The 20232-nt window shown below is 36.4% G+C and overlaps 1 protein-coding gene across 3 annotated transcripts in view; it reads right to left on the reverse strand.

Moving 5' to 3' along the window:
* The window catches only part of COL12A1 (collagen type XII alpha 1 chain), a 102545-nt gene that overhangs the window by 77305 nt on the left and 5008 nt on the right, over positions 1–20232 (reverse strand). For 2 of the 3 annotated variants that reach the window (XM_027645020.1, XM_027645021.1), the window contains exons 1-12: positions 16100–18906; positions 13986–14102; positions 13185–13328; positions 12219–12275; positions 11269–11532; positions 10991–11155; positions 10368–10541; positions 9273–9563; positions 8447–9049; positions 6800–7072; positions 4293–4565; positions 3095–3367 (exon numbers count right to left, since the gene is read on the reverse strand). In XM_027645020.1, the coding sequence (XP_027500821.1) occupies positions 3095–3367; positions 4293–4565; positions 6800–7072; positions 8447–9049; positions 9273–9563; positions 10368–10541; positions 10991–11155; positions 11269–11532; positions 12219–12275; positions 13185–13328; positions 13986–14102; positions 16100–16118 (2653 nt within the window). In that variant the 5' untranslated portion in view covers positions 16119–18906. Of the gene's footprint in view, positions 1–3094; positions 3368–4292; positions 4566–6799; positions 7073–8446; positions 9050–9272; positions 9564–10367; positions 10542–10990; positions 11156–11268; positions 11533–12218; positions 12276–13184; positions 13329–13985; positions 14103–16099; positions 18907–20232 lie in introns of those variants that run through there. The other variant, XM_027645022.1, reaches the window with a different exon arrangement.

A 20232-nucleotide genomic window follows, 5' to 3' on the forward strand; every position in this document is an offset into this window, starting at 1 on the left:
AGTTTATTTCTCCAGAAGTTAAGATCTGTCCTGTTTCCAGCCTCAGTCAGACAAATTATTTCAGCTACTTGTTGGTCAAGTATTCACTTCACCGACCTGTGTAACATTTCATCCGGGTCCAACCATTTTTATTTTAGCTTCACAGCCAGCATGACTTCTCTTTTCATGTAAACTTCTGTACTAAGCTTTGAAGTTTGAATGATACCTTTCAGTTCCAAAATTGCAAACCTTTTGCTCTTAATTGTCTGGTTTTCCTCAAAGGTTTTGTCATTTTATCCTTCAATGAGGTAAGGTAATACCATACAGTGAAATATTGTCTTATATGCTGCAACAAATATTCTGAGAATCTTTCATATCATTAGTCAGAGTGTTTTAAAATATCTACAGACCATGTTCAAAGAGTTCTGGCCTAATTCAAGTACTTTTATTGCCCCTCAAAACTGCAGATATGCTGATTGCTGAAATACAAGGTAGATGTTCCACAAGGAAATTTGATTTAGGCCTTTGCTGTCATGCAGACAGAAATTTGTATTCTGTTTGTTCCCTTTGATCACCCAGTAATGACTGACATCTCTGCAATGCTCTTACTAACATTTTATCTAACCAAGAAAATCAAATAGACAGTTTTAATATGAAGAGTAATGTTTTTTGGAGTGCACATGATAGGATTTTCAAATCCATCTGAATCTTCAAAGAATTTACATTTGAGTCACAAAGCTATATATGTCAAAATGGTACAAGTAATTTCTCATTTAGTTTTCTCCCAGTTGAAGAACTGAATAAAAAGTAATTCAGTTGAGTGATAGGATGCTCGGTTATTCATATTTATCCCAAGAAAAAATCTGTCACAGAATTTTTTATGTAATGTTTTAATTCAGTTGCTTAGAGTAAAATCTCTTACAGGAATGCTTCTGTAAACTTTTCAGTGCAACACCCATTTTAAATTTCATCTGGTTGCATTTCTGAGATATAGGCAACTATTCTTTTAAATTCTTTGACTCTTTAACCGATTTTGAAAATGTTTTTCTTCTTATTAGCAATTTAGTAAGGCAGAAAGGCCAAATAGGAATCGGAGCCCTTGGGAGGTGGGATGGGGCAGGGAGCACTGAAAGGACAAGACAGTCTGTACCTGAGACTGAATTCTGGTTTTCTGATGACTTTGTTGTTTGGATTCTACTGTATTTCATTCACTGCTCTCTATGTTCTAACAGAAGCTCTAGGCAATGCCTTAAAAGACTTTTCTCTTGCTCAAGTTTTATGATAGGATAAAGTAAGCTTACTTTATGAATTTGAAACACACTTGATCTCTCCACATCTCCACGTTAATAAAGGATTTCTCATGAGTTTACTACAAATATACTAATGAAAATGTTGCCACCAAATGTAAACGGTTAACTTGGTCAATCCTTTGCTAAAATTTGAGGCATCTTCCTAAGGGTGTGGACAATTCAGTCTGTTTAACAGCGAGACAGAGGCCTCTCAAGATTCGCAAAGGAAGACAGGAATTCCTCTAAACACTGACAGCACGGAGGAAAAAGCAGGGATGTCAGCTCCTCGGTCTACCTGAGATCCATTCTCCCAGAATGTGTAAAGCCTACATTTCCATCCTCCCTCTTCTCTCCAAAAAAGTGTTAGACCTCAAAAGGGGCAGCACCACCACCAACAGGGAAGTTCATTAGGTCCTGATCACCTCTGCCTTTTCTGGAGGATACAGGCAGCAGATCTCTCTTCTCATTTACCTGGATCTCAGCAGTGTTCTGGGCAGGAGACAAGCTCTTTTTCCCTCAAAAGAAGCATTCAGATCTTGCATGGGTAGTGAAAGCAAGTGAGTTAGGGAGCTTTCAGCGTGAATTGCAAGGTGCCTGATTCTCTAACGGCTGCATCCTGTCTCAGCGTAAGTACGTGGATTGGATCTTTGTCTTAGTGGGATGGGCAGGGTGTTGGTGCCTAGAGCTCTCATTTGCTCCTTCTGTAGTCAACAGACAAATAAATGTTCAGTTGAAGGAAACATGAGATCTCAGATGGACTATCTGCCTTTCTTCATCAACCACAGAATTCTAGAGCATCCATGCTGCAAACTCCAGTGTTCAGTAAGTGCCTAAACTTTAGTGGGAAGAATTCAGCACACTGGCATATCATTGGAAATTATTTTTTTAAATTATTTGATTTTATATTTTCTTTTTTAAAAAGGTTTTTCTTGTTTGGTTCCTAATCTACGTTGTAAACAAAAAGTGAGACTTATGCAGAAACCGGGAGTCAAGTATATTGCTAGTTTCTAACTCCATTAGCATCAATGGACAAGTCTTAATTCCACATAATTCATTTGCAAGATGTTTTCAAGTGTCATGCCTACACAGCTGCAGTGCCAGCCTTCAGCAATACATACCTGGCCAGCACAGAGCAGTCACATTTCCTTTCAAGGCCTAGGACGCAGCTTTCCTTATCCTCTGACAATCTACAGATGACATTGAGAATGCTCACAGAGAACTAGTCTGGGAAATTCTCCACTCAAAGGCAGAGAAAGAGCAGTCTCCCCTCCTTATAAGAAAGTCTTTGGCTCTGACTTCATGCTTAGCCAGCAGTCTGTTTATGCTCAGCTCCAGGTTTTTAGTTAGAAGCAGGGTATTACTCATTATCTCTTTGCCTAGACTAGATGCAAAAATGGCCCCTGAACATCTTTCAGTCTCAGTACAGTAGCGATGCTGCAAATTTTCAAATGGATGAGATACTTTAACTCCATTAATTAATCCCCTTACATTAAGAACAATCTGCCACTAAAACTGTTCAGAAGTTGAGAGTTATAAGACAAAATATTTCACTGAGGCTAATGTGGAAGTACAGTCAGTTTTGGTTGGTGCTCCTGGGGAACACCTTTTTCAAGAGACCCAGAGTCGCCTCCACAACCAGTGATTTAACCCATTTTTTTTCTCTGAGGACAGTAGGTTTGGAAAATCCATGTAAAGTAGGAGAGTGTTTTTATGCCTATTTTTCATTCATATATTTGCTTCTATGGAAAACTTGAGAAGACACTTTAAGACACCATAAACATCAATCAAATAAATGAATGACCATACAGAAAGCATTAAATAATTACCTTCAAGTGTTTCTCCCTCTCCAGAAAGGGCGTCCCCTGCTCCAGAGGCATACAAGGCGGACACAGTCAATGCATACCTAGTGGCTTGGTCCAAGCCTTTCAGCACTTTAGAGGTAGTGTCCCCTTTCACAGTCACTTCCTTGGTTTCACCTCCTGCAACTGGAGTGTAGGTTATAAAGTACTGCTGCACTTTGCCTGGAGCAGCACCCCAAGACAGCTTCATTGTTGATGTTGTAGCATCAGAAACTTTCAAATTTCTTGGATTTCCTCGGACTGCACATGTCAAAAGAGGTTGAAAACAAGTTGAAGCAAGCTTCATTTCTTGGTTGATTTTTTAGGTTACTACAACATAGGATTTTATGATAAAAAATAATTCCTGAATAGCCTGCACTAACACTGCTACAGTATACTTTTACCATAATCAGGATTTTAGAATTCTATCCCCACCCTCCTTAGGCAAAAATGCTCAATAAAGTCTTTTTATTTCCATTTTTTTTCTATTAAAACAGGCTCAATCATTCCAGTACTTATATGTACTGGGAACTTAATATATGCTCAACTTCAACATGCCAAGATCCATGTTGAAGCCACTATCTGCAGAATCAAGTCAAAGATGACCAACGAAATTAACACACCTACAGAGTTCTTTTGATTATAATTCTTCTGGTTTATAACATCTAAGATCTCAGTGAAATTTCAACAATGATTAGGACATTCATAAATGTCTCCATACTCTCTGGATTTTGTTTAATAAGGCATGATACATGTTAAAGAATCATGCATCTTCACACAAGTCTACAGTGATAACTTCCGTAAATTAAATGTTTCATTAATTCCTTGCTAAGCACTCAGAACAAAATGCAAACAGGGTCTGAATTTGCTCAAAAAGTATATCATTTATATCACTGACAATATGAAGAATCATGAGGACAATTAATTAAATATACAGGTAGATTCTTCACCCAAGTTACCTTGCCATATCAGGTGTTACAGGTTCAAGAGACTATATTTCAAATTGAAATATTGCAATTTTGATAAATTAAATTGCCTCTCCACTAGGCTTGGGCAATGTTATAATTCTTTGTTCATCTGGGATAATACATATGAATTACGAGATTTATTCTCTTTTCAGTATGAATATGTCAGCTTCCAGGGAGTTCTTCTCAAGCTTACTACCTTCATAGCATTTGTCATGTACCTTCGTCAGTTTTTGCATATCCATTCAATGAATTTCCAGGCCCAGACTGATACTCGGGAATAACAGACACTTCATATCTTGTATCTTGGATCAAATTCTGTAGAATAGTTGATCTATCATTTGCTGATACAGTCACTTGTCTCCTTTCTCCTCCAGTAAGGGGTCTATAAACAAGCCTGTACCGTAGGACATTTCCTGGAGCTGGTGTCCAGCCAACTACAAAGCTATCAGTAGTTTCATCTGTTATCCTTAAGTTTCGAGGAGCACCTTTAACTACAAAAAATATACACATATAATTTGTAAATATTTGCCTTGGGTGAAGTAGTATCTGAAGTAAAACCATTCCATCCATTTTGTTAGCTCATCCAGTTTAGCAAAACAACAGCTTATAGTGCGCTCCCATTGTTTCAGGATGCACACACCACTAGTAATTTCTGAAAATTTAGGGCCAGAGTTACATTCAGCAGTGTAATAAAGTTGTCCCCAAAAGTATATTAATCCCAGTTTATATAATAGATTCTGAAAATTAAGGCAGTCTGACTGTGTTTAGCAGTACCAGTAGAACTCAACTGTGTAAGGGACATAGTGGGAAAACTTCTCAACATGACAAATGGAATAGGTTTCCTTGCTGTAGCCATTTGCATCTGCACCACTTACATTTACAGACAGTTCTCAGATACACCTGATTATACACAGGCAGCTCTCCTATTTTAAAAAATGACCAAAGAAAATGCAACAGAAAAAAAACCCATCAAAACAATTCTATTTCTCTAAGTAAAATTTTTGCAACAAAAAATGTATTCATTGCTATATGAGTTGAACCTAATGTTTAAAAAAAGCTTCTGAATTTCGTCTCTAACTCAAAGAAATAGTATGTTATTCCAAAAACTAAAGAAAAACTGTAGTGAATCATTTAACATAGTCTGCTCCTTGACAAAAGGTACAGCAGCTCAGATGAACTTGTGGGCACACCAAACAAGACTCAACTCTTCCAACAGACATTAAGATCTACTGTACTGCAAGTTGCCTAGAGTTGCATTGTCATTTAGGGGAAAAAAAACCTCCGTTTTTTTGTTCTTTACTACCTATATGCTATAAGCATTGTTCTTTAATGTTAAAAGTGAAGCAATTAATAATCTTAGTTTTAAAGAAACAAGCTTGTTTCCTATTAATCAGAAATACAATACTCAACTTCAAATCCTTTAAAAGCCTGAAACCAAAGGTAATTGCCAAGAAAGCCATCTGGCCCAAACTGTTGGCTAGATCTGCATGGAGAGCTGCTGATGTTTACATGACTGCAGAAGGACTGTCTTCTCAGACACGTTGGGATATCATCAGATCATGATGCTGACAGTTATTTAAGGCAGTATCAGTTACAACATGGGAGAATTGATTATTTTTATTAAAGCTTTTCCTTCCCCTGTCCCTTACACACAAAAGCTACATATTCTAATCAGTCAAGAGTTTGTCTGTTTTCCTAAGGGAAAATTATGTGTGTCCAAAATATTCTGACTGGTAATGTCATGGAAATGTGAATACTGACAGTGAAACCTGTATCTTCCAAACTTAACATCCAAAATAAGCTATTTTATAGGCATTTATTTCTATCAGTCCTAAGAGGAAACACCAATTAACAAAGCTCCGTGCTGTTTCTTTTTCTCCCTGGGAACAATTTATGTCACCAAAGGTCACAAATGACAGCATGGAATAATTAAAAAGAGTGGATCAATATTTTTAAAAGCATGATTTAGAGTAGACCGAGTATTCAACTACTGGAATAGAAAAGCAAATTTACTGTCATGTTGTTCCTTTCAACCAGCAGAAGTGCATCATGGCAACCGTATCAAGAAAAAGTACAGTTACCATGCTTAAATTGACAGTCCTTGATCACATAAACTCACACTGACATGAGTGGAAGTTTTGCATTAGTTATTGGATCAGACCCATGAAGTTCTGACAAAAAAACAGGTGACCAAAACTCAGCCCCCTTTAAGCCTATTGTATCTAAAACAGAATTTCTACTAATGTTAAGTTAGATGGCATAGCAAATTACATAGGCACACATTTCACTTTAAATGTATTGAAGTCAACATGCATTCTTGCATCAGAGTCATAACTATTCAACAGAGCAGAATAGAACTGAATAGTTCAGTTGGAAGGGACCTACAATATTCATCTACTCTAACTGGACTGTATATTAACATTAATTCATGCCACTGAATTTATTATTGAAAACTTACTACTTCCTTTGAAAAGAGACCAACGCAGAGAAGCACAGCATCCATCCAGCTTTCAGGGAAAATAAAATCCAATCTTAACAACTTAATGTTTGCATATTGTTGGAATTCTGTATCTTTACTGAATGCATTGAGATACAATAATGTTTATTCTCATTCTGCATAGCTTCTCAGCCTCAGCTGATGGTCCTCATAGATCCACTCTTCAATTATACAAATTCTTATTTGAACATATGACTCCTTTGCATCTGAGAATAATGGGATTCCTACCTTCTAAGGTGGTTTCTTCTCCATCCAAGGGAGGGCCATCACCATCTTCATATTCAGAAATCACACTGACTGCATAAGTAGTTTCAGGCAGTAAATTGGTGAGAACTGAGCTAGTACTTGAAGCTGGTACTGAAACAATGAATTCATCTCCACCAACTGCTTCTTTATATTTAATGAGATAGGACAAAACCTCAGATCCAGCTGGAGACCAGCTCACTTTGAAACTGTCAGATGTTATGTCAGAAAAGACCATGTTCTTTGCAGGCACATAAGCTGTATAGAAATAAAAATGTGCATTTGAGGCATACCTCCTAGAATATTTTAAACACAAAATCTCTAAAATAAATAAAAAAATTCCCTCAATAATTTCATTTATTCTAATTGAACAGATATTTTATTGCACGTGCAAAGTATTTGCTTATAGCTATCAAATTTGATGAAGTTCATATCTAGGTTGCCTAAAATCATTCAACAATGAGTAGAAGCATCAACTCAGTGATTTCTAAATCAAACTAAAACAGTCCATCTATACTCATGAAAACTTAAGTTAGAATCTGATGATCAAGTTAGGTTTCCTCTTTTATATGTCCCATCGACGGTAATAACATTATGTCCTCAATGGAAACTAAGAATTGTTGGGATTTATTTCAGATCTAGATTAGAAATAGGACAAAATAAATACCAGTATTTTTTCAGGAACGAAGATGAAGGGGAAACAAGGAATTTGACATGAAGCACAAACACAGACCTGACACCCTGGGCTTGTTTTGGTTGGCCTAGTCAGCCTAACAGTGGGAATCTTAAGACTGTTTCAGCCCTCTAAACAAAGGCTGTGCTGCTGGTTTGTTCCTCAAAGCTATCCTGAAACAAAAGGCTTATTTTTAAAGAGAGTGGGGTTTTCAATATTGGGGACTATTCAATGTTTGTGTTCTACTAAACATAGGTAGGGGCGCTGAGGGTGCAACTAATCATAAGTAACTTTAGTTGACCAAAAGCTGGTCATTTAGAAATCTTTTAAGTTTTTAACATCCAAGATGGCCAAATTTGGATGCATGTGAAGACTTTCATGTGCTACTTCAGTTCAGTCTTAGAAGTCTTCAGTCTTCGTACAGTTAGACTGAGATAATATCACCTAGCATCTGCTGTCTCAAGTTGTATTGTCTAAGCTCATACCAAAAGGTCATTAATTTTACTCTAAATATTAATCAAATCACCCCTAGAGTTGTTGGCATTGCTTCACTGCCTTTGGAAATCTAAAAGACAAGCCTATATTAGCTACCTCATCTTAGACAGCTAAAAAAGAATGGGCACGGTAACTGTTCTACTCAAGACACTGAGCGTAAAAGCAGAGCACATCCACTAAGGTCATTCCAATAGACACACATTTAATAGCTTTTTAGATACTTAGTAGGGGAGGGGGGAAAAATTTCTCCAATAATTTTTTCATCTCCATTTCACCATTCATTTCCCTCATTGCTTTTAATACGTTTGAAAATGAGAAGCAAATCCCCAGTTATTAAAATTATCATTTGTATGTGGACAATTTCATCAATGTACATTCTTTAGGTAACTACAAGCACAAAACATTGGTTCAGATCTTTTTTCACTGCATTTTCTACATTCCTCTAAGTAATAGTAGTTACTTACATTTTCTCCTTATAGCAGCCAGTTCCTGCTCAATTCGTAGGCAGACTGACTGTGTAAGCTCAAATGATATTCTTTGAAAAGCATCAAAATCTTCCACTGTGTAAACGTGGGTCTCAGCAGGAGGTGATGCAATTGCTTCCAACTCTGTACGCACTGCATCCTTCACACCAACTGCAAATATTTCTACATCTGCGTCCCTCAGTTTTATTGCAGGTTCTTTAAAAGCATCTGACGATTTTCCATCAGTAATAAGAATCATGACTCTCGGCACATTTGGTCTTGATCCTTTGCTGGTAACAAATACTTTCTCCCTCACATATGTCATTGCTTTGCCTGTGTTGGTAGATCCACCTCTGTAGGGGAAGGTGTTAATAGCCTGAATTATGTCTTCCACTTTGTTGTATCTGTTCAAAGAAAACTCCATATGGGGATCTCTGCTGTACTGGACAAGACTTATCTGTACTTTTCGAGGTGATATCTCAAAGCTTTTAACTAACACTTCCAAAAAGGCTCTTACTTTTACAAAATTGGCGATACCAATGCTGTAGGAACCATCCACTAAAAACACAACATCAGCTTTTACATCCACACCCCGTGAGCATTCTGCAAAGAGAAAGAATAACCATTGTAAGCAGATTTTCAATAGCCACCGCATTACAATTGAATCTGTAGTTCATGTATCATACCCAGTTGCTTATAAACAAGATAACTATGCTAAGCAAAGCTGTTTCTCATAAATTACAAAGGTATGAGATTAAAACAAGCATCAGAGCTTTAATCAATGAAAAGCTACCATGTGAAAATAATGCAGTGGCTCCTAACTCACCCACTTGAACTTTTACTTGTTGTGTTTTTTCCATTATCGTTATTGGCTCACTGGGGGTCAGTCCTTTCATTGCATAAACATTAATTTGATACTCTGTGTCTGGAGAGAGATCTTTAACATTGAGAGCAGTAGTCTGAGGACCCACACTCAGCACATGTTGTTTTCCACCAGCTATCATTGGAATGAACTGCAGCCGATAGCCAGTTATTTGGCTTGTGGATGGATCCCAAGTGATCCTAACAGATTTTGAGGAGATCTGAGTGGCCACCAGATTTGAAGGAGGCTCCACCACTGAAAGAAATGAAAAGCAAACCCAAAATATTTAATTACAATAAAAGTATATTTTCTTCACGGTTTTTATTTCTGGAATAAATTTACTTATCTTTGCTTAATCTTTACTAAAAATCACTTTTAGCATATATAAACAGAAGTGAATGACAGGACTGTCCAAAAGCAACATAGAAATATGAACAATTCGTGGTCCCTCAAGTATAGACGAAGTTCCAAGAGAAATTCTGCCTTGCTTTAAACCCATTTCAACCAGAAGTGAAAGCTACACTCACAGAAACACAGCAGAAAGTGTGAACAAATGGAGACTTGAGCAGAGCACTATGACAGTGGAGTCATCTCTGCTGCCATTTTGGTCAAAGAATAACTAGTCACTCAAAACCTTACAGGGTCAGAAAGCTGCAGTGACACAGGTTGGTATCTATGTTTCCTCAGTATTCTCCAGTTTTCATTCCTTGGTTCTTAACCTATTACATATTCTGCCCCTTTACCAAGCAGTTTTTTCCCCTTTAATACATTTTTCCACAGAAGTGACGCCTGTGTCCAAACTGACTGTAATGAGACTCTGATAACTGCACATCAATGTTGCCTTTGAAACTATGGAATAATGGAGCTATTCCAAACCTACTACATCACATGTTCTGTTCTTGTGCATTAAAAACACAAGACTGAGACCAGTTTTCCACACTTGCTAAATGAGGCAACAGATCAAACTCCAGAAATAAAGCAAAGGAAGGAGGGATAGCCTCTTAAATACGCATTGGAATAAACTGAGTTCTATAAAAATGTGTATACAAAGTACCTCACCTTCTTCTCCACTAACCAGTTCACCTAGTTGTTCATCAACACCGGAGCACACTTGCAAGATAATTTCATTCTGTATATCCACAATTCCATCAAAATTAGCCACATTGAACACATGCTTCAGTGAAGGCTGAGATGCAATTAACTTGAGTTCTTTTGCATCTGCTGCTTTTATACCTAGAAGTTGCAATAGACAGGACTGCGTTAAGTAGCCATAAAATACAGACACCTGTGAATGTACTCATGAAATGTCAGAACATCCTGGGGTAAAGCTGAGTTTAATTTCTCTTCTGTCTTTTGTCATTATCAATAATCGAACCACAAAAACATACAAAATAATGAGGTGACACACTCCATTTCCAATGCAAGAAAATAATGTGATATCCTCAGTGAGGCCAGAGTTGAAGCTATGCTAGTCAGTCATCCTAATCTCCATGCAGGAGCTACAGAATTACTATCAAATTAACACAAATGGTATTTTTCACTCTGGAGGTCGGAAATGACCCACTAATGCATACGGATTAAAAGAGAGGCATAATGAAATTCTTGAAACACGAATCTGTACAACATGTACATTACTTCTTTATCAATGTTAATCTCTCAATCATTAGAAAAACTCGACATACCCAAAGAAAAAACTTCAACTCCTATGTTGCGAAGCTCTCTTGCAGGAATTTCTACATCGTCCTGAGCTTTTCCATCAGTAATGACAATTGCTACTTTGGGAAAGCCTTTTCTTGCTCCAGCAGACTCAGTGAAGGTGTTTTGAACCAGGTAATCAATAGCCTCACCTAAAAACAACACCACAAATTGTGTTTTACTAGACTTGTATGAACCAGGATTTAAAGCAAATTTGAATTATGAAACTAAATGCTGAATAAACATGTATGTAGAAAATCTGTACCTGTCATTGTGTTGCCACCTTTGTAAGGTATCCTTTTAATTGCATCAATAAGATCACTACTTCTGAAATACTGATTTAAATTGAACTCTGTTCTTGTATCCGAACTGTACTGAACAACTCCAACTCTTGTCTTTTCTTCCCCAATGTCAAAAGCTGATACAAGGGCAACCATGAAGTCCAGAATATATCCGAAGTTATTTCTCCCTACACTCCATGAGCCATCTACCAGGAAAACTAGGTCTGTCATTGCACTTATGGAGCATCCTGGAACATAACAGGAGAAAAAAAAGCAAAACTCTATTAGCAAATGAGCAATAGCATTCTTACAAATCATTGAGACATCTAATGGGAACTTAGTAGGGAAAAGTCAAAACAAACGGATGTTTAATAGACTGATCTTCTTATCTGGAATATTTTAGTTGTGGAAGCATTATTCACACAAGTGAATTTGCCCATAGGAGTTTTCTAGCCATTACTATTAAAAAGAAACTGTTTTGAAACACCTCTCATGCTAATCCACAAGATCTGTTATGCCTCAACAGATGAAAACCCACATACAAAACTTTTTGCAGTGATTTGAAGTTACAGAAAAGCATAATTTTGTTACCACTTCTGCCTTGTATCTTTATCTCCCCGTTATAGCTGCACTGGCTCTTCTGCAATGTCTTTTATCCACAGCACAATGCTTGTTGTTAATAGGACCAAGACACTTATGGACTTGCTCAGGTTAGTTGCATCAAATTCCTAGTTTCAGTACCAACTTTGCACCTTAATCTTTCAATCCAGCCACTAAATTCCTTCTATCCCAATCCCTTCACAAGTTTTCTTAACTGTGGACAACTTTACAAGTGAACTTCATTGCTAGGTAACACAGTTTAACTTTACGGGGTACTAGAGCTAGACCTCAGATAAGATAAATCTCAGGTAAGTTGAAAGATAAAACATCTTACTTTGTAATTGAGCCTCAACCTTCTTTTCCTCTGGTATCCCTGGACCACCTGTCTGAACTGCAGAAAGCACACAGTAGACAGAATTAATGGAGGAAATCAGGTTAAATTTGTAAACATCAAAGGAAAGCATTTAGGGAATTTGACACAAATCTGACAAGACTCAGAACATAAAAACATAAATACAGTTTGTGAGTAATACATCAGCTGTACTTACAGAGGTGACAACACAGTATTCGGGACAACACAAAATACAGAAAATGCAAATAACTAAGGATACTATGTATTTGTATATCTTGTACAGTAATTTCCTGAAAATTAACTGTAACATCCCTGGATGAAATACCAGTATTTCCCACTTCTAAAAACTAGGGTAATTTATCATAAGTAATTTTCCCATGGTTGTTTGTGAAGCTTGATACATGAGACAAAATACATCATAAAAGAGAGCATGTTGTGGATTTTTACTCAATTAAATTTATTTTCTGCTTTAATTATTAATATAAATTATAAAAACTTAAATTCAATATTTTAGTATGCATTCAGATATATTGTGTCACATTTTATTATTATTTGATGACTATAGTTAGTTTTTCCACACACACGCACATACACACATGCACACACGGGACGTCTGTCGAGTTCATTTGTTACTGAGGTCAACGATCATCTTTCCCTTGACTTCAGTAGATGCAATTACAGAAGTAGGTGTAGCTCAAAAAAAACCCAAGTGTCTCCTGCCAAGAATTCTATAGGGGTTGTCAGACACTACATATCCATGTCAGTCTCCTTTGATCTCTTGCAAATTCTCTCTGCGTCTATTACGAATAATGGGAAAAGGATGTTCAGACAGCTCCATCTAATGAGAGTTTAGGTATGTGGCAATTTTGTTGAGGAACTGGATCAAAGTTTTATGACTGACCACTTAGTTATCCTATTTGGTTTTCCGATTGTATAACAGTTACTTACTTGTCAGCTGGCCAAAAACAGGTAGACTCTCCTCTCTGTCATCATATGAAGCTATCGATACAACATACTCTACATCAGGTATAAGATCTGATAAGACAGTTTGGGTAGTGCTAGGTGAAAGAGTAAATTCTTTAGTAGGTCCATCTGCAATAAATATATAAAATACTTAATGCAGTCTTCAAATCCAATAATATTGATAAGTTTATCATAAAACAAAATGCAAGAGAGAATAATCTATCTAAAATCCAATTATAATTTTAGAACTATAGACTTTTGGTTTTCATGAAGTATGAATATTGAAACATGAAACTTCAAACTGACTTGCTTCAATAGTGAACAAATTACTAAATTCCAGGAAATCTGAATCTCAAAATGTACATACAAAATGTACTATCATCTAACAAATCATGGTCCAGGTCTGATTCAATATCACTTTTACACTAATTATTTCTCAAAGTGAAATAGAATAATGACTCTTACACAGCACAATAAAATTCTTAACCTTTACGGCAAAAGCGCGGAAAAGGAATAGAGTGATGATTCTACCTTCTTTTTGCTCCTTGGAAAGGAAAGGCATCCAAAACTTATTATTTGCAGTCCCAAAACAGTAAACACTATGGTAAAAAAAGCTCTAACTTGGAACAGTCACTGGTCCTTGTATACCCTTTGCTGCTGCCCAGTCTTGATCACAAACTTCAGAAATATTTTAACAGTTACTCTCATACTTAAGTTAGATATAAGCAAAAATAAACCCAATGTTTCAAAAAATGTAATCTCATAACAAAATTTTACAGAACTCACCATTTGTTGGAACCACAGTTATTCTGTAACCCACTATTGCATCTGGTGGCCTTTTCCATGACATTTGAACATTATGTTCATCTATAATTGTAAAATTCAAGTCTGATGGTGGATTAACTGCAAAAGATTTATACCAGGTGGATGTTTAAAAAATTGGAAAAATAGTAAATGAATAAATAAAAGAATGTTGAGCAAAGCTTACTAAAATTGTCTTTGCATAAATTTGTTTCCAACAAATATAAAGATATGTTGTTGGAAAAAGAGTAAAATAAAAGCTGACAAAATGTGACAAAACATCAAAGAGTATATGCATTACAGAAGACAGCACAGAACATATGTTTCTTGAGTTGCCAAGACATTCAAGAATGGCCAGCAAAATCAAGCACAACAGAAAACACATTTGGATACATGTACAATGAGTTCACAGATAATAACCACATATGCAAACATTTCACATAACAATTAAAGGAAATTTTTTTACATGCTGGGTGCAATCCGTACAAGCATGCCAAATCACAACCTGCTTACAATATCATGAGATCATTTAGGATGTGGGAAACACAGTAGTCTTCTTAATTAGACATCAAAGAATTTATCAGCTTTTTAATATAGTCTCTGCATAGTAATATTCTCTATCAATTTCACTGAATCTAGAAACTTGGCAGAGAAAAGAAATAATTTAAAGAATACTGGAAAAGATGGGGCATTTAATGTTCAGCGAAACAATTTCTGTTAGGGTCTAGATATGAGTATAGTTGCAAAATGTATATCTGTAATAACGATACACTGAGGTATCATTTTATTTCAAAATATAGAAAGCTTCACCCCTTTGTCCCTAGAAGTCACTAAAGTGACATATTATGCACATAGCAGCAAAGGATTCGGGAACTAAGGGGATAATAAATAGCATTAATAATGATGGCAATTTGCTAAAATATTTGAGCTAATGCTAAGTTCACAAAAATAAAATTCTACCTGTTTACACCAGATTTCTGTACAGTTTCAAAGGTGTAAACTATTGTTTTCATGTTCCCTTTGCAGCAGGTGTATCCATACTAATAGTGGCATTTTAACATAAAATGCCAGTATGGTTCCAAACAACACAATGGTTAATTACGAAAAGACAACATCAAGGTATATTTATGGACATTTATTTTGCAGAATTTATAGAAAACGGCAAAGAGAGCACCAGTGATCTGAACAAATGACTGCAAATAAAATTTGTAGGAGCTGATGACAGAAGTAACTGAACAGTACAGAAAGAAATAGTTTACATACGCTATTTTGCAGCATCATGCATATGTAAATGAAATGTTGATTATTATTTTTTTAGCTTCCCACAATGGACAAAAGCTTCCATGTACAAGGTTCATTACACAAAGACGTTTCATAAATATTTTATAATGATATTCTCTTCGTAAAATTGTCATGCTTATTCATGCAGTATTTTACTGACTCACTGTCAGTGCATGGTAGGTGTTTAAATAGGTCTACAAAGTAAGATTAGATTCAGCCATACTTTCCTTAACTACTTGAGAGAGGATTTTGCAGGCATTTTTAATAGACAGATCTCTGTTTCATGGAAGATCTCCATCGTATGTCAGATTTCATTTCAGATTTGTATATAATTTTAAAAGCAGATAAAGAGGTAAATGCTAGAATGTTTAATTATGAAAAGTTACTGTTCAGTTGCAAAAAGTAAAATTTTTTGCTCAAAATATCTGGCATTTTTCTCCTTTTAATTTTCTGTCATTTCAAACCATAGGATAATATGGCTTTGTAATAATGATACGATAGATAACACTAGTACTGAAGTAAATGTTATTTTTCCTGTTGTCCATACACAGGCAGTGAGATTAGACCATTAACCTGCATGCACATTTTATTCATCAGTTTATGAGTATCACAATGCTAGAGACATCAGGGTAGTTACTTAGTATCAAAATCATGCAACACGTGTTAATAGGAAAATACATTTAGGTGATAAGAATATCATTATAAAATATTGTTTCAGTAGCAATGGCTCAGGACAAATTTAATGCAAAGGCAGAGACAACTGACCTGAGCATGCTTTTAAAAAAAATTCAGTACATGGAAAAAATAGCACTACCAACCTTGCAAGTAAATTGGCATGTTGCAGCAGAGACTTTAGGCTTTAACTGCTGAAGGACAGCAGCAGCCCAACTTGTTGATATCCAAATGACCGGATTCCAGATAAACTGAAAAAGCTGACTGTGAGGAAGTCTTTAACATCTTAAAGGATTTTAATCCATTTTATGAAAATTCAGATGTGGATCTTGGCAGGTAACAAGAACAGTACATCAATTCGCAAGTGACGTATTCGTTCATCCAGGTCATCACAGCACTTTAGAACAATGGCATTGCAGGGGACCTCATACATCCCATAGCCAAGACATGATGAGCCATCCCAAGTCATTCCTGACATGTTTGCTCAGATTATTCTTAAAGACCTCCACTATTGGCAAGATTGCCAGCTTCCCACAGAAATTACTCCAAAGGCCTCACTGCTTTTATCATTATAAAGTTATTCCCGACACCTAACCCCAGTCTTCATTGCTGCTTTTTAAATCCATTCACTCAACCTATGGCTGGCTTATCAAACTCAAGCACTGAATACTACATCCATTCAAATCCAAAAAGGAACCTTGCCTGAGTGAAAAAAAGGAGCAGTTTGGATCCAATGTCATCAAAATATCTGCCAGATGGCCTGTAAGCTTTTGATACTCAAACAGAATCTCCAAAACATCCATGGACCTTCACATGGGTCAGATTTCACCCAAATGAAACCATATGTGGGGTGAAGATCAAACCATGGTCATATGACTGAGAGCAGTAAGCTGAGCCAAAGTACAGCAAAATGTTTAGATGATAAAAATCTTATTGTGATAATAAAATAGGGCAACTGTTACTCGACCTCATTAAAATTCTTCTTCCAGAAAGGAATTCACCAGTGGAAAAATAATACATCTGCAATACTGAATCAGACCAGAGTTCTAGGAACAAAATGACCTTGGTTGTGGTAGGAGATTGCCCCATTACTGGGACAAACCTTAAAAATTCACTTTACAAAATCTGACAGGTAAGCACAGCTTTACTCAAGCAAGCAGTCCTGGATGTCAGACTACTTGCAGAAGCGAAGTTGCACCTAATGCTCACAGTGTAGTGACAGTGTTCATCCTGTGTCCATCAAAATCCATGCCACACCTCTCACTGACTTGAGTCATGATCATAATATGTGATGGCATTATAGTATTGCCTTAATACAGTGATCCCAGTGTTGATGCACAGAAATGCATGGCTCCCTAAGAGTTTTCCAGAGTAGTAAAATATATCCTGCTGCACAACAGTAATGTTTACACTGCATTAATTTTAACCACTCTCAGAACTGTGATATGATAATTTTCTTAATTGGATAGTCCAATTATGCACCACAGAAAAACCCAAAACAACAAAAAACACAAACAAAACCCCAAACAAAAAATAAACGAACAAAAAACCAACCAGACATAATATACTTAATTCATAGCCACTTTTTGTGTTATTTACATGTGTAATAAGAGTATATTTTCTAAAACAAAAAAATATAGAGCAAAACATCTTTTTCATGCTATGCAGGTCTTATACTAGCTTGTATTACTTTACAGGTAATACAAATCTAATATACAAAAGTCTACAGCTTTTTGCAGATAACACAGTGTGACTCCTAGAGAATTCCAGTGAATATCCTAACAAGACAGAAATAAAATATAACCAGAAGCTCAAATAATTTATATCCAGAACCAAACTTAAAAGTGATATATCTTGGAAGTAGCTGCCATCCACAATCCCTATGAGAAACAAAATTTGTAATTCCACTCACTGGAAAAGATGAACTATGATTAGCATGTGAAATAACATGTTAGCCCATGTTAAAATAACATGAAATCTATACAGACTATAGAAGCTGAAGAGTAAGCCCAGCCTTACTGTCACAGCGATAAGCCCTGTTGAGGCTGGAAGATGCCAAAACTCCTCATTTCGTATTTTTTCCAGAAATGGCATGGATTTGGCACAACTAACTAGATCATGACCCCAGTCAAGCTCCTCTGAAGTCTGTGTGGCCAATGCAACTGGGAGAAAGAATGAGCTACAGCCTAGAAATGTAGTAAAGAGCTGCTTCTCAGACTTGTTGGATATTCATTGCCAATCACAACACTGAAACATTGTCATCTGTATTGTTGCATTTTTTTATTTTGTACATGTATATGAAATTTCTTCAAAATAGAAGATCTATAACTCATAACTGTACTTTGCAAAAAAAACCCTCATTTAAATCTATATATCTATACATATAAAGATGTATGTAACTAAACACAATTGCATAGATATACACACTGCATGCATGAATATTTACCAAATTTCATGCATGTTTGTGCATATATATGTATGTGCATGAGTGTATACACCTACAAATGCATGTACACTTTGATTCTAACTAGCAGCAGGAAAAACAGAGAGGTATAGTTCACCTTCATATATATAAAAATTTCAGTTTCACATATCAATCTACATGGTTCTCTCTCCTAGGAACTTAGAAATCAACAGCTGGTTTCTCAAGAGATAGAAATTAGACATCAAAAGGTAATAAAATAATGGTTCCACCAACCAGTTCTAAAGCTGGATAGGTGGCTAACTTCAAGTTTCAGCTATCCCAGATCATCTCTAAATCATTCATTCAATGAAAATTAGTGTACTCAATATAAGCTTTCTTACAAGAGAAACTCTGTAATCTTCTGCAACTGCTGTGCTGCAATTATTTGTCACTTACTCTACTGCATATCCTGGTAACAGATTTTTCACAGGACAAACCTTTTTATGCACTTTACAAAGGTCCCACACCTGGATCAGTGATGGTCTCCTTCCCTACCTCCAGCCTAGTCAATAGACTTTTCCAGGTCTGAATCAGTTCCTGAAAAACTGAAAAGGCAGCACCTTTAGAGGCTCATAACTATGACTGAAATAAGAACCTCTGGCTCTTTGTGATCAAAGATGGAAAAAATACTGTGACAGAGAGAAATTTTGGCAGAGAGAATAAAAAGGCACAAAAGAACTTACAGCATAAAATATAGCATCACACACAGGAAGTTTAAGGTGAGCAAGAGAGATCAGATGGATTGCAAAATAAAACAATAATTTCACTGTAAGAGAAAAAATTCTGAGCTTGAAAACAGATTTGCAGCCCTGACCAGGGTAAACAACTTCCCCACTGAAATGCCATGTATTTAGACTATATGTGGGTTTTACCCTCTCTACTCTAGTGACTGCCCAGTTGGAAAATCCTGTGCTGCTGCACCTCTGTAGAAAAGCTCTAATACCATTACTGCAGCTCTGCCTTGTCAACAGTAACAGAGCACAGCTCTCACAAAGGACTTCAGAGCAGCTGTGATACTGATGAAGAATCAGCTTCATACTGGAAGATTCAGGAATCTATGAACAACAGCATCAGGTAAACACCAGATAGATCTACTCCCAGGAGAGACTGAAAAATGAAAGCTGAAGGAAGGCAGAAAAATGGAACTAATCTTTTCCTTCTCTCTGCTTTCACCTCACCTTCCCACCCCATATCAACAATCTTTACCACATCAAATGGTCCGCTCCCTTATTCTCCTCTCACTTTTTCTTCACATCAAGTGTCTACTCACACCTGAGGGAAAGAAAATTCAAAATGCATCTCTCATGAATGCCACAGAGAGAGCCAAGACAAAGAGGCACAAGACTGATTGACTGATCTGGGGAGTGGATAGTTTTGCCACAAAGTGATCTGAAAATAGGAAAAAGACTAAAGGACAGATGTTCACAGGAGAAAGTCAGTTCAGCAGACAGGATTTAATTTGTAGTGATACCAGAACTAAAGTGAATAAGATCCAACATGCAATCTACAAAATGATGCAGAATTGAAGAACAAGATTAAAACAATGCAGAAGGATGACTTTTTGTATAGGGCAAACAAAAAGCACTGCAAAAAGCTCTACAAAAGCAGTTCCTACCACAGCAAGTCCTAAAGTACTCCTAGTTTTGACCTTCCATTTTCAGCACCACAACTTTTTCACCACACATTTTTCTGCTCTTACTTCAAAACTCTGAAACTAGAAGAATTCTCTCATAGAAACCTGATCACTGTAAACTAGGTATTTTATTTAAGAAATATTTCTGTTTATGTAAGTCCTGGCCAGGATTGCTCTACAAC

The sequence above is a fragment of the Corapipo altera genome, unplaced genomic scaffold, assembly GCF_003945725.1.
Source record: "Corapipo altera isolate COAL_440 unplaced genomic scaffold, ASM394572v1 2, whole genome shotgun sequence".
In the NCBI taxonomy this organism is placed as follows: domain Eukaryota; kingdom Metazoa; phylum Chordata; class Aves; order Passeriformes; family Pipridae; genus Corapipo; species Corapipo altera.